At 38.5% G+C, this 20,287-nt stretch overlaps 1 protein-coding gene across 1 annotated transcript; it reads left to right on the top strand.

Annotated features, from left to right (window-relative positions):
* The first annotated feature begins 2,397 nt into the window (after window positions 1–2,397).
* Window positions 2,398–18,417, top strand: cd34 (CD34 molecule). Its single transcript, XM_006794052.3, has 5 exons — window positions 2,398–2,676; window positions 13,252–13,311; window positions 13,491–13,621; window positions 16,281–16,466; window positions 16,721–18,417. The coding sequence occupies exons 1-5, from the start codon at window positions 2,595–2,597 to the stop codon at window positions 16,910–16,912; spliced, it is 651 nt and encodes a 216-aa protein (XP_006794115.2). The 5' UTR covers window positions 2,398–2,594; the 3' UTR covers window positions 16,913–18,417.
* The last annotated feature ends 1,870 nt before the right edge of the window (window positions 18,418–20,287 follow it).

Here is a 20,287-nt window from a genome sequence, read left to right on the forward strand (position 1 = left end):
CTTTTGCCCATAAGAAAAGTTAAGTAATCCAAGTTCAGCATTCATCATATGATATTCCACAGCACAGAAGACGGGAACAGAATAACACAGAAGGATATGACCCAGGGCAGAAAGACTGAAAAGGGAAAATAACATTCACTAAGGCCCTAAAGTCTTTCCTGAATTCTAATATTTTAAAAAAATATATATATATATTTTAATTTTTAACAATATTACTTCAATATCAGCTCTAAAAATATGTTTGATCACTCACATGTCATGTATGTTTCCACTGACGGCTCTTCAGAGCTTGATCTAGAACTCCAAAAAAAACCCAACAACTCCAAAATGTCCTTTAAAAAAGAAGAAGGAAAAAAAGGGCCCTGAGGGTCAGATTTTCTGCTAACATGTGCTGATCCTCGTGATGTCCTGGCAAACCCTTCCTCACTACACAGAGAATTCTTTGTGTATTTCAAGAAAAATAAGTCAAATGGTAAGTTAGCAAGGGCGAAGAAGAGAGAAAATCTCACAGAAATATCAGGATTCGTAAACAGGCCAGACCCATGCTGTACGTTCTGTGGGGTAAAGCACAAACGCAGATACAAATCAGATCAGATTTCTATTTGACATAAGTTACTGGTCTGCTGCTCTTAATGGAAATTTTACCTCATCATGATCCACCAGGTTGCATTTATTTACTTATTTATACTGATTTCAGTTGTGATTTCAGTTTCTGTCGGAGCCATTCACAATTATTTTTATGTACTGTTATAATGAGAGAAAATTCAGTGAAAATTAGTTGTTTGACCTTAAAATACACGTAGGCTCTTTATTATGTTGTTTATTGTCATACCAGCTTTAATTATGTTTGTTTCAATTGTTTCTAATAACTAAAGACTTGTAATTTATAAAATCATAATGCAACATAATTTTCAAACAAAAATATGCAAAATTGTTTTTCAATTAAGATTATTCCATTAACTGGATTTCCCAACACATGGATTAAAAACACAGTTTTGAGTCAGTTAAGAAAATGAACTATTGGATACATACAAGTTCATGATATGGCAAATAACTGCAAAGATTATGACAGAGCAACAATTAACAGAAATTCCTAAATTCAGACTTCAAAACTTTACAAATGCAGATTAAACATTCTTATTTACTTTTGACTTTTAAGTTCCTCTTAGAAAATAGCTGTTATGAAAACATGGAAGGTCGCCACCAGGGATGCCTATTCCCAGACATCAGCCTGATCTTGACTGCATTGATCTTCATATGGTTGCATTGTTTGACAAGCACGTCTCTGGCAGTCCTCAAAAACCCAGCAGTGGAACTGCAGTGATTCCAGATGTGGCTGACACAGATATGTGGAACGACACAGTAATGTGGAACAACACATCGCTGTGTGAACACGAATGCTGCGTACCACTCATCAAACTCCTACAACAACCCACATGTAAGTGTAGCAGTTTAGCTGATGTGGTGCGACTTTGAAAAAACACGTTTTGTCTATAATCTCAGTGTGTGTGTGTGTGTGTTACGACATTTGAAAAATGCAGAGTACAGTATATCTAACCATGCATTTGTTTTTGTGCCATTCAGATGACTCACTCTTGGCTTTTGGTGATTTAGTCCACCAGGGACACACAAAAACTGCAGCCAAGCTTGTGTGTGATGTCATGTGTTTTCACAGGCCTTTTTAGCAATGCAAGTTCACACTTTGTAGAATATGAGAAGACTTCCTCCTCTTTACCATGTGCATCATCAAAGTGGTGCACTTCACAGCAAGAAGACTCCTGTAATGGACTGGTGTCCAGGTTGGACCCCACCTCCCCACCCCACAACAGCTAGGATAGGCTCCAGCCCTGAAGTGGATGTGAAGTTAAGAAAAAAAAAGCAAAACTGCAACATATTGTGCTTCTGTTTCTCCTTTTTTCTTTTCCATTTCTTCTTCTTTTTTTTTTTTTGCCTTTCTGCAAATCTTTAGCCAAATTGAAGTCAAATGTGTTGCAGACAATTCTTTGTCTTCTCTCAAAACTCTGTTTACATTTGCACTTTTGCCTACATCTTTGTACTGTACTTTTGCACTTGTTTTTCATAGACCGGTCAATAGAAATGGCTCATATTTCTGCTAGAGTATCACCTGAAGCCTTTCTTAAGTCTAAGCACAACCACCAAATTGCAGAAATATCGAAACAGTGCATAAATTGTGCACACTTTTGTGAAAGAAGACAAGTATTTTCACCAGGAAACAAACCTACAACACATAAAGCTTAGTCTGCTGCCAAGTATCTCCCAATAACATCTCATTATCCCATTCTGGCCAGCTAATCATGCGAGCACACACAGGAACACAGTAAAGGGAGGAAGAGGGACTGTTGCTCTGCGGGAAATGGGCAGGAGGCAGTTAGAAAGGGGGTGTGGAAAAAGCACAGAGTGAGAGGCCAAAGAGTCGGGCCATATAAAGAGAAAGAGAACACAAACCAGGCTCTATCTTTCTCCTCTATCAGACCTCACCGACGACCCTTTGCTTCCCCACCCTCGCACTAACCTTCAGTGTGTAGAAACTTTTTGCTCTAACACAGTCCCAGCACCAACTGAGACCAAAGAGGATGGCTACATCCACGTGGAGAATGAATGGACTCTACAGAAAGATGACTCAACCTCTGTTTCTCTGCACTCTGTTCCTTAGCAGTGAGTACTGTAATAAGTATTTATTAAAGTATGTTATTTTGCATTTTCGGGCATTCATTCTTAGTTAGTTATTCTATCCAAACAGAGTTTTATATATTGTGTGAAGTTGAACGGTTTCCTCTTTTTTTTGTATCTAAAAGTGTCTAACGTTCTACTCCATCAGCAAGATTTTGTTTATGTCACAGTAGCTTACAAACTAGCTGGGGATTTGCTTTGATGTGTTCCACCATGAGATTGCACACAAATGCAAAGAGGCATGGTTAGCAGTGGAGTAGCAGCAGACACAAAGGCTTTGCTCAGAAGTGGAAGCTGCTGTACATACTCATTATACTTTATACCCCGCAGTGTATCTCAGTGGAGCTAGTAAACCACACATAATATAGTCTCAGAATACACACACACACACACACATATATTATGCGGAATGTATTTATAGAGCTGCACATGTACTACATGTGTAAAAGTAACCACATTTCATATTATTTCAACACTGAGCAAAAATAGTTCTTTTATCTGTGTTCCTTATAGTAAAAGTGTGTGCCTCTGTGTGCGCAAGTGTGCAATTATGTGGATGTGTGTGGACACACTGGGCAGTCCACTCCAAATAAGTCCGAGGCCTGATGTTAATTGCAGGGTAATGTACGGCTTGGACGATAGAGCTTCCTCGCTTGTTGTAAACCAGGTCTAGTTCTAGTTCAGCCCAATGTAACGACTTCTGCAGAGCTAAGGCCACAGGGGCGGTAAATGTTTGGAGTGACCTTGGGAACACTAAGAGGAGTTTTCAAGATTGATGGAAAATAACTGAAGCTTAACTTTTAAAGGGGAAACAATCATGAGATGGCAGAACATGTTTGTAGTGTAGTAAAGAGGCATACTGATGCAGGCATCTTGCCTGCATCAGCAGCCTAACAGATGGTAATTAAATTTACATTGAAATCTAATTACTCTGGGCACACCCTGTCAACGCAGATTACTTTTTTCGATGTATATACCCTAGTATACAAGTCACAAAGTCATCTCAAGAGGCGTTACTGTTCAGGCAACATGCTACTCCTTCAGTCTTTCTAATATTTAAAAATGTGAGAAATAATGTCTGACAAGTGATCTAATAACCAACCATGTTTATTTGTGTTAAGCAATGAATGATATGCACTCATACAGTAATGGACCTTCAATGAAAGGGACTCACTTGACTTCAAGAACAACTTGTGGCTCACTGTTTTGCCAAAGAACATTGGCATGTGAACAGACCAGGGATGAAACCTGTAATTACTAAAGCGCTAAAGCACCTGAGCCCCAGTGACCCTGGTTATTTGTGTTCTAATCCAGTCTAGTTTTATTATGTCAAGAATTTTGTATAATTTAATTAACTGAGTCTGTTTTTACCCACTTCTTATTATGATCTCAGCCATGATCGCCTCTTGCTCTATTTGCAAATCAATGTTTAAGCAGTGGTCTTAATTAGCATTTCAAAAAAAAAGGATATAAACATTGCACCTTTGTTTTAGGTTTAAGCACACAGCTTCTGATTTCTACTGTAAGAACTCTGCAGTTGTGTTGTCTGCTCACCCGTCCTACGCTTCTCACCACATCCAACAGCAGTCCTTTGATTACACAAATCTGGTCACAGACGGCTCAGAAAAACAAAAACTGAACATTTCTCACCTAATTATATGTGATGGATTGTTGTGTCTTCATGCAGCTCTGCCATTCTGTGTGTGTGTGATTTTTTTTTTTTTTCTTGTTTTGATTTAGTTTACATGGGTCCCAGCTCTAGGTCACAAGAGACAAATTGTCATTGATTTCTTTTGACAATACCAGCTTCTGTGGTTGCAGTAGTATCAGAAATCTGTCCCTTGATGACGTCATAATTCATTCAAAGACACAGACAGTTTTAATGTTTCTTTCTCCATAATAGATGTCTTGATCTACATAAAGAAGGTTTTTTCCAAGTCTTGCCTGATAAACACAGAGTCTTGAATCAAATCTCTCATCTTGCAATGTTCAGTATGGGATTGTTGTACATCAAGAGGTTTGATTAATGCGATATTAGCAGTCATTGTAAGACTGACAAAAGCAAATGGAGTGACAAAAAAAGCAGAACTTTAACATTAAGTTTTCTGTTTTTCTCTCTGATATCTGGGAACCTTGAATACACATTTTTTGCAAAGTCTTGGAAAGTCCCACATCATACAAAACCTTTCGCAATTTGGTATGTTGGCATTGTGACCGGTGCTATGTTGTAATAATAGTTTATCTCAAAGTCTCAGAGTATTAGATGGTAAATGTGTTGGTTCTCACTTTCAGCTTGTTGTATGTGGGAGGAATGGACAGCTGTAAAGACTTTTTATGAAGACAAAACTGCATAACGACTATAACCAAACGACTTGAAACGGCCTTTGGTTGGAGCATTTCCAAAATGCCAATGGGGTGCTTTCAGTCAGGAGTGATGAGTAGCTACTGAAACGAAGGCTAATAAAGGACACGCCAGATGTTATATACAACAAGGCACCCTGAGAGATAGAGCCCCTCAACTGGTCAGAGTGTTTTTCATGTGCCTGTGGCATGTCAGCAGCATATTACAGAGGATGTTTAACAAAAGGTTTTGGCTTAGCAGTAATGTCATGTTGCTGCAAACGTGCAAAGAACTATTTAAAAAAGTGTCCCCTCTGCACAGTTTTCATAAGGTGGAGATTTGCTATTGAGATAAAGACTGATTTTTGTATCAGGGTGTATACATGTTTATTTCTACTGCTGGGACATTAACATGGGCGTCTTGGGCACTGACTTGCAGAATCAGTCTCAAGTGGCCATTCAAAGAACTGGTTTTTTGGAACCAAATTTCCTTCACTTTTAACCCCAGATTTACTCAGTTGGTTTATCCGAGCAAATATCCTCGTCACATATAAACAGGTCTCTCACCCTGACTGCAAACAGATTGAGTTTATACACTCACTTCCCATGGCTGTAATTCAGTATCTATGCAGGCGTGCAAATATGCAGCGCTGAAATGGCCATGGACTAAAATTTTAGATGATGTCATTCATTGCCTTTTGGAGTATGTTATAAGCGGTCTCTCTCCCTCTCTCTCTCAAGATTTCAGGGGAAAACCCAAGCTTTAAATCTGCTCTGGAGAAGGGGAAAAACATCTTGTCTCACTTACTTCAGCTTGTCATCTACAATGACTGTTTCTGTTGCTAAGTCAGGGCCTCAGGCGGAGCGGAATAGGATAGAACAATTGCTGCTACATATCATAGTGAAAAAAAGTTTCATTCATGGTTGGAATATTCCAGTTTCTTATTAAGTTACTTGTGTGCATTTTTGCACATGTGTAGAAGTAAAAAGCTGTTAGTACTTTGTGATGATCTGTAAAAATATGAGACTAATTCATTCTGAACAAGAACAAGTAAAAGATGAGAGGGTCAAGACTTAATGTTTTAAAGTGAAAGAGCAGACTTCAGTGAAAATAAGCCCTGATATGTCTCTGCACACACATTTTTGAAGCTTTGTTTCTCAGACAACAACGTTGCCAATGTAAACATGGCCAGAATATTGCCACTCGTGGCCCTCGGCTATTGACCAGCATTCTTTCAGTCTCAAGTTGTGATGATGAAGTTTGAGTCACGTCATCTGCTGAAGGGTGTGGGTCTTTTATGTAAGCCTTGGCAGATCATGGTCTTATGTCAGCCTAGGGTGTGTGTTCACTTGGGCCCAAAGTCATGGTTGAGGAGCCATGTGAGCTTGCAGAGCAATTAAACCTGAAGCCTGTGTTCTGTAAAACCAGCCATTTTGCTTTAGCGATTTCTAAATGTGCAAACCGGATTAGATGTGAATAAACAGCTTGTATCAGTGTACATTCTGATACCATATCTCCGAACCCACATGCGCAAAATCACATTTTGAAATGTATTTCTCTCTGAATTATCTTTATTTGGAGCCAACTTCCTTCCAAAAATGATGTTAATGAAAAGCAAAACAAAGCCGCTAACTAATGATCATCCATGTAAAGGAAATTACTTCGATAAATAGATTGTCTAGCAACAATATTTACCTTGTGAAAAAATCTTAACTAGAAAAAGTTGCATTTCCTGCAAAAATGCAGTGTGAATGCCGTGTAGTGGAATTTGCTGAAAACAGCTGAAGAAGCTGAACTTTCTGCTGAAAAGAGGTGAAGAAGCGGAATTTGTGCTGAAAAGAGTTAAAAAACAGAACTTTCTGCTGAAAAGAGGTGAAGAAGCTGAAGTATTTGCTGAAAAGGGGCGAAGCAACTGAAAATTCTGCTGAAAAGGGGTGAAGAAGCTGAAATTTGTGCTAAAAAGAGGTGAAAAAGTTGAACTTAAAAGAAATTTTGCTTAAATTTTTTTTAGCCATGGCTGACATTCAAACCCAGTCCTCCGAGTCACAAAACAGCTGCTCATCTCACTGAGCTGAAACACAGCTCACCCTTGTGAGCTAAATCATCAAACACACTTGTAATGTGGTTCTATTCATCAAAATGGGCCAAAAAAATGGCATTAAAAACCTTCATATTTCAAAAAGCATAAGTTATGAGCACCAAAAGATATACCAACCATTAGCAGAGTTTGAATGGTGAAAATCGTATGAAAACTGGAGGGGTAGTTAACTAGCAAAGAACGTAGCAACTAGAATAATAAGGTAGAAGAAAGAAGAAAGAGAAACAGGATCTCAAATTTACACAACAATGAAAAACAGAAGCTGTGCTACCATTCAAATCTTCCTTCTTCCAATTACTGCTGTCCTGGTGAGCTTATTGTTCATTGTTCCCCTGGCACTTTGCTGCAATTTTCCAGCTGCTAGGATTGAAAGAAGAAAAAAAGTAGTCTCTCATTTAATTGAAAATTGACACTATGAGATGTCCAAAGGATGAGAAGCTCTTAACATCTCTGCTCAGATGAAACTCAGCTCTATATTCAGCTAATGAACAGAAAATAAGTGTGATTTCTAAAACAAGAACTTGGAAAAATCGTTTCACTTATTATGTCATCATTGCTTTTTCCCTTGCTAAAACGTAAGCAACAGATTGTCCTTACTGACTTATGTAAAGTTATGAGGATGTCGTAACACCAGTAGAATGCAATCACTGCATAAACACATAATCTACGTTGGATACCCAGGCTGGGGTTTCCTTAAAGAGGGCTATATTGTTTACCCAGGGGGATAAAAGCTCTTAATGAGCATTAGTGGGGGGTTTTGACTGCCAAAATAATAGCTCTTGGTAATTAATGTTCATTAAATGGCACATTGTTGAAGGCATACTTTAGACATCCTAATTGAAAGCATAAGACTGCACCCCTTGCTGTTCTTAAAAGCCCTTGGTTGGAACACCACATTCATTTGTAGCGTATATGTTTCTGGGAAAGTGTTTTCATTTGTAGGAGATACTGCAAGGTTTTTGAGTTATTACAGTTACTTTTCTGGCTTCCTCTTCCAATTTGGTTCCTTAGTTTCAGTAATATCAAAGCCAGATTGTTTAGAGCGATTTGTTTCGGTCTCTTTTTTCTTTCCCAACAGAGTATCATGAAACATGTTAGAGTCTTGAAATCAATCCATGGATAGAAAAAGAGAGCAGCTTGCCGCCTCTTGGAACAGCTGGTGTGTCCAGTTTCTAATCCACTAAGAAAATGGATAGTGTTTTGGAAACATAGGTTTTGAGTTTCACTGCCCTGCTGAAACGATTTTAATGAGTAAATTAGAGGTTGAATAAAAACAACAGTGAGTGGCTGCTATCAGTAATAATGTTACCTTTTTGTTTTTTTTGCTTTATTGCTGAAAAACATTTTTTTCAGTACTATAGCTTACGAAACAAAAAACAACAGGCTTGGGTAGAATATCAGTAAGTTAAATCTTCCTAATAAAAACAGTCCCAGGTTATATTTCTATAACAACAGGCATTATAGTTCCACTCCAAGAGTATGTTCCTGGTGATGGCTGTTATCTGTAGTTTCCAGCATGTTTGTCCCTGTAGTTCAAAGAGGTCACTGTGTGCTGTGACATCCACATCCTGTCATACAGAAGGATGTGCATGGATAACATTCCAAGCCTGTTAATTATTATTGTTTTTGGGTTGTTTTTTTTATAGTTGTGTTTTGTTTCAAAACAGGGGCGTGTGCAGGGTGGAAAAAGTCAACATTTGCAAACCGTCTGTGCAGAAGCAAAATTAGTTCTTATGTTCACTGATTAACTGGTATATTCCAAGTATTTTCATTGCACCAAATAGTAATAAACGGAACTGTAGTAAATTTAGTGTGCTGTTGTTTTCTTGGTTTTTTTTGGTGTTTAGTTGGTTTATGCAATGAAAAGATCTATATTTTTCTTGAAGGCCTGCAGGATTGAAAAGAATCTCTGCTTAAATTTAAAATATAAAATAGAATTCCTCCTAATAGGAACAACTAGGAGTAGCAAGGGATGAGTGATGGGAGACTTTGGGCTCTGCTTTGGACATCTGGTGAAGTAATGGAAGGAGGGTGTGGCTCATTATGACATCCAAGGTGTTGTCTCTACAGTCTGGGTGGAGGTCAAATCTAAGCCCCAAGGTTTAGGGCTGAGACTTTTCTCCTTTCGCATGATGTTACTGATTTCACAGCACAGCACATATGTAGGGAGGGAAAGAGCTCCCCAAGGAGACTTGCTGCAGCTGCACCACTCATCCCCCTCTCCAGGCCTCCTCCCCAATCTCCCCAGAGAGGAAACAGGCCTCATCCTCAAATACCATAAGTGAAGGACTCCTGTCCCCGGCTTATACTGTCTGACTGCAACCACTTAATCAGGTGTGACAACGTTTGTTTTTACTGCAATTTCCTGCTTCTTCCCCACCCTAAAATCAAAAGCTGGGATGACAATCACAATGGCAGCTGAGAGATTTTTGTTTCATATTAAGTTATTTCCCATAACAGCGACACGGGAAATAAATATACTTGTTCTCATATATAGGCAGACATACAGTAGACTTATGCATTAAAGGAGTCTGTTTATTCAGCGCAAGTAAAGTATTAATAATGATGATGATGATGATGAATTCAGAACAAGTATACCAAGTATTGTATGTAGCAGAATCCACTCATGCAGTTTGATTTTTAAAATATGCACTAGATCAACGATTTCAATTTCATCATGGTTGAATGAGAAATTCAAAGGAAGTGCTCAACCTCTGATGCTAAAAAAGTGCATTTTTATTATTGTTATGCTCATCATTATTGCTATTGGACTAAATATCTCAACTGCCCTTTAAATGTAGTAAATAGCTAAAAGTAAATCAAGTAAATAAAGTGAAGCAAGCGCAGGATAACATAAAAAGTTTAATTTTCGTACTTTTTTATGAGTAGAGAAGCTGCATTCTCAGGAAGAGACCTGAAGCGACCATTAAAATGAACACACAGGAGTAAAATCTGTATTTAATCTTACCTTACCATGGTAAGATTAGTTTTAGACTACCTTCAGAGAACATTACGCTTTGTACATTCTCTAGCTTGTGATTTTGGCACCATGCTCGTGAAATGATGTTTTTGCATCTGTTAGTGCATACAGCAAGGGGAGACTTTTCCCCAGTGAGGAGGAGGGGTGAAAGAAGGTTGTCTGGCAGGAAACAAAACCAAATGTAAAAATGAAAGTTCTGGCTGTCATAGCAACTTTAGTGCATAAATTGATGATAATGATACGCGGCCTCCTCCCTGCAACATGTGGCTATAGCACCCCTGCACAGACTTGAATCTTCTATAGACTGAATACACAAAGCTTTTCTAAAAGTAGTGATTGATGATGTGCAATCCAGGTTGCCAGTTCTGTAATGGCCTTTCATGCTGTAATCCATTACTCCAAGTCCAGTCACTTGTGAAATTCTTGAGAATCTCCCAAGGGATCATCTTGCTTTATTTCTGGGGCTGACATCCACAGTGTTTACAGCGTATCTGACTTTAGGGGTTGCTTACATTCCCCTGCCATTTAAAGTACATGAAGTACAGTTGGATTAAACTTGAGACCAGCATCGCATTACTCCAGCAGCATGTTAAAAACTCTTGTGGTCCTATAAACTATGTAAAGAGAACAAAGCACTTCCCGGGAGCTACATGCACATCATGGCAGCAGACAAAGCAGGTGCTTTAAGAGACTCATATTTCTTTTTTTTTCAAAGAAGTTTTACCTTTTGTCTCACTGTCTGTAATTTTAATTTGCCCAACAACAACTACAGTGTACAGCACATCTGATTTAACTTATTATTTAGTTCTTTACATCTGGCTACATACCACATCAACCGGTAGAACACCCAGGCTAAAAGGAGGACAGCCAGGCCAGGAAGTCCACTTCATGTAGTCAAGCAGTGAAGAGCAAGATTTACTCAATCTTCACCCAAGATTTACTCACAGTCTTGGCCTTATGCTTTCTGAGAGAGACCAAGGATGTGTTTATGCATTTTTTGTGTTTCCCTGTGTTTGTGTTGAGACTGGAGCGCCTAAGGCTTCTTGTTGAGGCCAGGGGGGCCTTGTTGGAAACATAGGAAGACTTTTCACACAATTGTATAAGCTGTCTGTGTCCACAGTAGTGAGGCACTACTACCTATAACGGTTTGACATATTCCATAATGTTTCAACATGTAAGGATTAATGTAATCACCTTTTTTCTGAATAGTGATTTTTTTCATTCATAAAACATAAGAATAAAGGGATTTACAGTGTCTTACAATTCATACAGACTGCTTAGTAAGTGGAATGCTTTAAAATCTTTCACCGATACTGATTGCACTAAGAAATATTTAGAGTCACGAGGTATAAACTAAGGTAAGTCAATTTGGTAGGGTGGCTATTTTTGACATATTAAACATAGCAGATTAAATCATAATTAATCGAATGATCTGATAGCCCAGATTTGTACCCCAATTTACAAATTTAATTGTAGCATATGACCAACTTTGGACACATTACTGGAGAGAACCTACATGGTCCAATCTAGAGTGGTAGATGCATCATATTGGCCATTCGCTAGCTTCTTGTTTTGGATGAAAACATTTCAAAGTGACCTCGGCACTTCCCAAGAATATGTTCAAATTAGCCATGTTTATAGGATTACAAACACACGCTAAACATTTAAATCTACGTCCCATAAATGTGTCTTGTGTTTCACTAAAGAATGATAGTGGTGCACTGAAAACATTTTTGCTTTGATTGCAGAATAGTTTTGGTTACACGTTAAATTGTTTACACACTACACTGGGTTTCTGCCATGAGAAGGGGAGTGTTTAGAAGTTCAGGCTGAATTGAATTACACCGCCATCATACAGTAGGCAGGATGATCCCTGATGCTGATTATGTCTCATTTACCCTTCATGACTGTGGCAAAGCTGTGCTACATAGTTATATCTTTTTGCGGCTGTTTTAAAAAAAATACAAGTCAAAGGAGCTTGTTATCTGAGCATTTACGTTTAATAACACTGTCCAGTCTTCAATATATAAAAATACTTGTTAAGATTAATTTTCAGTCATAATATGATTATGATATTAGATTTCCAAAAGAAGTTATTACATAAACAAGATTTCTCCCAAGAGATGGATGTGTGGTGAGGTCACAACCCTTTGAAACTTAGCTGCTCATTTTTATATGATGCAGAGAGTAAAAATTAAGACAACCGTGAGCACTAATTAGCAAGTACAATTAACAAAATATGCCAAACTGTTAAATGTTTTTGGGTGGGCTTGAGGTTTAAATCACCAGGAGAAGATGTTCAAACCAGCTTTTTAACCTCTATTAGAAACAAACAAAATGATAAAAACTCACAGATATTTACATAAAACATCTTTTCTTAAAGGTGATTATATATACATTAGCAGTTTGTTGCAACTGCAAGAAGTACTGCACTGGCATGACTGTGGAAAATCAAGTGTAAGAAGTTTTGATATTTGATATCTGTGAATTACAGATGATGTGAAGACAAGAGCCAATGCATGAGATGGAAAAAACTTTAACCTGTATAAATGAACTGAAACAACTAGAAGTTAACACTCATTTTGTGGGATTTGGTATATTTAATGTAATCATAACTGCAGCAGAGACAGTGGCACACATCATGGAACTAATTATAGTACTTCAGGTAGGACCCGATTGATTTAATTTGCATCAGAATTTGTAGGCTAATCATTTAAGATTTGGTACTTGCTCTCATTTGAGACATCACTATCACTTTTATATAATAAATAAATAAATGTCCTCTTGCCAAGGGATAATAAAATTTAGGCTGCAAGTTTGAAGCAAATCCAACAGAATAGGTTCAAAATAAGGCTTGAACTGTAATGTAAAGCTAGATAATGTTGTCATAGGAAGTGACATTATACTTTGGACCTACAATACCGAGAAAAAAACCCTGCTTTGTCTGATTGGCATCAAACTTTATGAGCCCTTGCAAGAAATGAAATGACAAAACATATGGGACAAACTTTGTATTTATGCAGGAAGCTTTTTTTTTTTTTTTTTTTTTTTACCATTTTAATTATAAAGTGTTTAATTTGCAATTCCTTTTTCTCGATGTCTCTGTCTTTCTGTGATTCACCTGCTCTCCCTTCCTTACAGGTGTAGTGATATGTCAAGACCAAACCACCACCCCTACCACAGCACCGAGTGTCAATAACGGTAAGAGCCTTCAAAAAATGTATAATGGGATGTGAGAACAGCACTGGATTCCAGAGAATTTCACTATATTTTAGAGATATTATTTTAAAGTGCCAAGTTCCTTCAAATATGTACAGACAGGCTTTTGTGACATAAGACATGGCGCCTGACAAAACTTTGTATTTAAACTTTATTTTCAGGGACAAACGAAACCTTCATTGATTCCCTCATTACTTCACTAACCAAAAGTTTGGCTAACAACAGTGAGCTTTGGTTGCTCACGGCAGAACCGCAAACGGACGAAGACAACTCCAGCAATGATAATACAATGGTAAATACCGGCCTGTAGCATCATATTTTCAACTTATTAACTAGTAGTACCTCTATCACCAATAACTCTAACAGCAAAAATGAAAATTATATATGTTATGCTGCATGTTATATAAATGATGACATTTATTTTTTAAACATGTATTTACAAGGGATAACAAAAGCTGTAGTTATACGTATGTGGAGTATAAGTACAGTGATATGAGAGGAGACAGCGCTAATCCCAGTCACTTCCTGGTGGCATTCCCTCTAACCAAGACCCTTTATCTGGCTCCCTACACCTTGTGCCCAGAGGAAGTGTTTTGTGCTGCTTGGAGGAATCAAATGAATGTGTTTAAAGACCTACAGTTGGAAAAATTGGTCTCATAAAAGTGGATCTTTTCTCAAACATTCCTCAGCAGTTGTAAATCATGAAGCTGTGCTAAATGCTGGAGACAAATGAACTGGAGAGCTAATGTTTCCACTCATGCACTCGAACAGGTGTGGCTCATTTTTTTTCCAACTGTTTTTTGCAACAACTTTAATATAATATAGATTTTTTATTTCTTTTTAAGGTTTGTCAAAACAGAAATATCTGACCTACAGAAAAAACTACAGATTTATCTTACTGTGTAATACAATATACTTATCCATACATTATTAAACTGTAATTGTACATGTATTTTTTGACGAACAACAAAAGAAATTTGATGCTAAATGTTACATCGGAAGTCATCGTTACATTGTGCCATATGTGACTCCAGGTGTGTAGAGACAGAGCAACAAGTCCGTTCTATAGGTCATTACTGCAACATCAAGCCAGAACCATCAACTGTCCAACTCAACCTGAAACTAAACATGAAATTCCTAAATAGCTTGATATGACACTGATAACAGAGTCGGTATCCGTGGATTACATTTTATAATATTACAATGGAGGTTATGGGAAATAAGAACACTAAAATCTGTAAATCCAACACATGTTTTTCTCCTTCTATCTTCAGTATCAAATAAATTGTTTATGTTAAAATATGCCGATTCAAATTAAACATCCAACTATGGTCATGTAAGTTCAGGCAAAGCAGGAATGAGATGTAGGATTTGATCAGTCACAAGCAACAGATGGAGAACAGTACAGATTCCCTGGGATTGATTTTGTCATTTGACTTCAGCCTTCCTGAGTTTCTTCCTCTTCTTTTCAAAGCTCTGAGCATTACAGAAGAGTCCAGCTGTGAGCCCACTCCCAACTAACTGAGGATTCAAAGTTACAGCTCACAGTGGTCTTCTGGGAATGCTGAAAGCAGTCTGGATCACATTACAGAAGAATAAAAAGTGTTCCCAAGTTACAAAGCCTGAAGTTGTGCAATGATGATATCATTATTCAGGGTTAAAGTGGGTAAAAAAAACGAAGGTGTGGTCAGCAAGTTCACTCAGCTGCATCTTGTCTGTAAGGCACACAAGGCCAGTGTGAAACACATGTTTGATTGGTGGCCCTGTGCTCCCTGTGTATGAATAAAACTATGTACTGAAAAAGTGAAAATTGCATCAGGCAATTGCAAACTAGGATATATTTTGTAGGAGATTGCTCCAGCCTAGACAGCGACATATGGAAAAGTGTACTATTACAGAAACTACTGTCCATCCACATAACAGCAAGTATGCACTTTTTTGTTTTTCTTACTTTTTGTGTGAAAACCCTTCATAATATATATTTTTTTAATATACTGTATATGAGTTTCTCTCAAAGCTATGGAGCCCCGCAGGGGACATGGGAGAAAAAAAAATTAAGACGGACTTTTGCAAGATCTCGCAAAACTAACTCGGGATCTCGCAAAACTTTTGCGAGATCTCGCAAAAGTTGAATTCCAACAATGGCGGCAGCTACTTAGTTGTAATATTACTCTTTCTGGGTCACAAAATACACTTTTAAGATATTTTCAGGCGTGAATGTAGTTGTGTAAATGTCAGATAACTGCTCGGTTTACAAGACATCACATATTTGCAAAAGTGTTCCAACGTTTTCAGAGATCTGACACCCACTAGCTTGAAGCTAACGGGAGGTCGAGACCTACTACAGCCGGGAGGAACACCGCTTTCCCAGCACATCGTGCCTCGACCTCCCGGTCGGCTTTGAGCTGGTGGCCTCTGAAGAATGCGGCTAAAAGTTTTGCGAATCCCGAGTTTGTTTTGCGAGATCTCGCAAAACTTTTGTCCGTCTTAATTTTTTTTTCCTCTCATGTCCCCTGCGGGGCTCCGTACAAGGCTACAGAAGGCGAATTTCAGAAAAAAGTTATTTATCCATCCATTCTGATTTTTTTTAAACTACTTGCAAATAGACAATCCTCCAGCTTCCTTCTTTATTCTCCATTCAAATAGGACAGCATGGACATTATACACCGGCTACAAATCAAATTATAAAAGGCCAACATTTGGCTTCACGTTTAATTTGAACCCTACTCTGTCCCTGTGAAAGTTCTCTTATTGTAATGCACTACCACAGATACAGACAGCAAAAACTCAGCTATGAGCACTTAACTTGCACTCTCACAACTTGCATCTCATGACTGAGATAAGAACACCTCTTATTTTCTTCTGGATCTTTTTGACCAGGAATGTCATTTTTAACTGTTCCCATATAACTTTTTTTAATCACACATTGTCCTTTTATACTTTTTTTGTAGGTGGACAGTACTAAAGGTCCATCACCATCATTAGATTTATCACCATCATCATCATCGTCGTCGTCGTCATCATCAAATTCCTCTGTGTTTGTGGGACTACTTGTCAGTGGTCTGCTTGCTGCCCTTGGAATCACTGTAGGTTATTGCTATTGCCAACGCAGGACTGACACCAAGGCAGTGAAGCTGGTAAGAATATTGTACAATATACAGTATCTTTCCATTGTGGAACGCTCTTATTTATATATATAATAATGCTGGCACAGGTGTTACTGTAAGCTGTAGTACACCATACCGTGCACCCTGGATTAATTAAAAATCTTCATAAAATTGTAAATTCTGAACAGAAAACAACTTTGTATTATTTCATGTGTGTATTGTGATGGTCAGTTGAAAATTTCTAGCTTTTGTTTGATGAGCTCCTACTTGTGGTCTATTTACAGACAGATGAGACCTATCCAGCAGATCAGGAGAACCAGGGGAGCACTCTTGCTTCTGTAGCCCCGCTCATCCCCACTCCCGAGACCCAGGAGAAACCCAGCGTAAATGGAGAGTCCCCCGAGGCAGCCAAGACCCAACCTCCTCCACCTACCAACGGCCACTCCACCACCAAGACAGCAGACACTGAGCTGTGAAATAGTCCAAAATGAATTGAATCCCAGGAACTACCCATCTATACACACAGACACGTCTGATGAAAACACATCTTTGTTTCAGAATTCACTCCTGCCTAATCAAACAGAGGCCACAGAAATGTGGACTTTAGGGACTACAGCAATCCCTTACATAAACACTCCTGTTGTTATATGGTCCTGTTACCTGCTCTTTTAGCTATGTGCCTCAAAAAAAAATCAGGAAAACTAGTCTGATGATGACAATAATGGTAGAGATGAATGATGCTGATTAATCACGACGAAGACTCGGTTCCTGGGTTTTGATGGCAGTCAGGAAGGAGAAGAAAGACAGGAGATGGGCAGTTCTGGGTGTGAAGAAACTATAATGTTAGTATTAACCACAGCTTGCTACCATGATGACTGCAGCCTCTGGAGTCACAGCAATGTGCTGTCCACTTCAGCAGAGGCTCTGCCTGTCATCTGGTTTAATGCTCCAGCCAAACATCCAACTGAAAACACAGCTAAAGCACCTAAATAACACGTGTCCTTACATTAATGTAAGACCATAACAGACAGACAGGAACTAACTTACACTGCCTTGAAATCTGTTTACAAGAATACATCTTGTATTCTTAACGTGCGTAGGTGGTTGAAAGTGTGTGTGTGTGTGTGGGTGTACTATGACATTTTGCATGAGTGTATTAACTTGCATCTGTACTGTGCATTGACTGTATATATCCATACATGCATCTACGCTTATCCTCCTTATTGTACTGTATGTACATATGTGTGCTTCATGATCATTTTGATCAGTCGTGTCAGTGATTGATAAATCTTAACCGCATGCGACAGCCATGAAAAATGTAGACGATTTGTAAAATGATGGCTAACCAAGTTGTGGACAATCGCCATGGTGAAGCAAAACGACTATTGACGTTTAAGTCACACCGAGGCATTAATCACGAAGCCAAAAAGCCTCTTTACTCACTGTTTGACCAACAAACTCACAAGGACTTCAGACACAGAGCCTCCTTATGTCACCTCTGCCCATCCATTTGTTAGTATTATTCTCTGTCCAGTACTGTATATACTTGTTTTTATTCTGTGTATCCATACTTGTATTGCTCATTCTATGTGCCAAGATTTTCATTTTATAACTTTTATTGTGTTTAAGTATATACTTCTCCCGTCATCATGATATTTTATCTAGGTTATATGACAAAGAAATATATTTAGAAATGAATCAAGTTCAGCATCTAATGGTCCAAATATGCCTTTTTAATCCTATAAATACAGGTAACATCAGTTTACCCTGACATGCCTAATAACAATAACAATAAGGATAATAACTTTAAAAACTTTGATATCAAACTGGAATGTCCTGCATTCATTGTTCTTTTGATCCATCTTGTATCGTACCATTATCACATCAATATTTCAGTGTGACTATTTAATTTCACTAGCACTCTGTAGTTAAAATGGGATTTAACATGAAAAAAAAACTAAATAAATAACATTGTATATGTTTTCCTGTTTTCAGCCTATTTTTTCCCAGAAAAAAAGTGAGTGATTTTGCGTGATGATTTGTTTGATTTTGAGTTTAAAGAGAAGTTGGGTTTTTAACTGCTGCCAAGCTCCTTAGACAACTACTGACAAATTGTACACAGACACGTACATACTTACACACATCTGTGGTCTAAAACACATGGAATTTCAGTCCCATACAGCCCATAAGATCCACAGCTGGTTTACATTAGCAGTAGTAGTGACATCACTTAACACTGTTTTGTCTTTCACAGTTTGGGTGGGGCAGTAAAAACATCCCCCAGCTGTCTTGTTGAATGGATCAGGACACGCTCAGAGTCAAAAGTCAGTTAAAAGTCAAGGCCATCATCATGGTTATACACATTTACTTTAAGCATTCATGTTATATTGTTAGTATAGTATTTATAATATTATATTGATGTACAGGGTGGGCCATTTATATGGATACACCGTAATAAAATGGGAATGGTTGGTGATATTAAAGTCCTGTTTGTGGCACATTAGTATATGTGAGGGGGCAAACTCCTCAAGATGGGTGGTGACCATGGTGGCCATTTAGAAGTCGGCCATCTTTGATACAACTTTTGTTTTTTCAATAGGAAGAGGGCCATGTGACACATCAAACTTATTGGTAATGTCACAAGAAAAACAATGGTGTGCTTGGTTTCAATGTAACTTTATTCTTTCATGAGTTATTTACAAGTTTCTGAAAAAGTTTCTTATAAAATGTGTTCAATGTGCTGCCCATTGTGTTGGATTATCAATGCAACCCTCTTCTCCCACTCTTCACACACTGATAGCAACACCGCAGGAGAAATGCCAGCACAGGCATCCAGTATCCGTAGTTTCAGGTGCTGCACATCTCGTATCTTCACACCATAGACAATTGCCTTCAGATGACCCCAAAGATAAAAGTCTAAGGGGGTCAGATTGGGAAACCTTGGGGGCCAACTGGCCCACGACGACCAATCCACTTTCCAGAAAACTGTTCATCTAGGAATGCTTGGACCTGGCACCCATAATGTGGTGGTGCACCATCTTGCTGGAAAAACTCAGGGAACGTGCCAGCTTCAGTGCACAAAGAGGGAAACACACCATCATGTAGCAATTTCAAATATCCAGTGGCCTTGAGGTTTCCATTGATGAAGAATGGACCCACTATCGTTGTACCCCATATACCACACCAAACCATCACTTTTGTTGTTCCAACAGTCTTGGAGGGATCCATCCAATGTGGGTTAGTGTCAGACCAATAGCGGTGGTTTTGTTTGTTAACTTCACCATTCACATAAAAGTTTGCCACTGAACAAAATCTTCTGTGTCAACTGAGGGTCCTGTTCCAATTTTTGTTTTGCCCATTCTGCAAATTCTGTGCGCCGATCTGGGTCATCCTCGTTGAGATGCTGCAGTAGCTGGAGTTTGTAAGGATGCCATTTGTGAGTAGCTAATATCCGCAGAAGGGATGTTCGACTAATGCCACTCTCCAGTGACATGCAGCGAGTGCTACGCTGTGGGCTCTTGCTGAATGAAGCTAGGACAGCCACTGATTTTTCTTCATTAGTGACAGTTTTCTTGCTTCCACATTTTGGCAAATCCAACACTGAACCAGTTTTACGAAACTTAGCAAGCAGTTTGCTAACTGTAGCATGGGAGATGGGTGGTCTCGTAGAGTGTCTTGCATTGAAATCTGCTGCAATGAGCCGGTTACTGCGTTCACCAGATATCAACACAATTTCGATCCGCTCCTCACGTGTTAACCTCTTCAACATGTCAATGGCTGTGAACAAAGAGAAACTTGTAAATAACTCACTCAGAATAAAGTTACGTTGAAACCAAGCACACCATTGTTTT

Source organism: Neolamprologus brichardi, chromosome 20, assembly GCF_056152115.1.
Source record: "Neolamprologus brichardi isolate AB-2024 chromosome 20, ASM5615211v1, whole genome shotgun sequence".
Taxonomy (NCBI): domain Eukaryota; kingdom Metazoa; phylum Chordata; class Actinopteri; order Cichliformes; family Cichlidae; genus Neolamprologus; species Neolamprologus brichardi.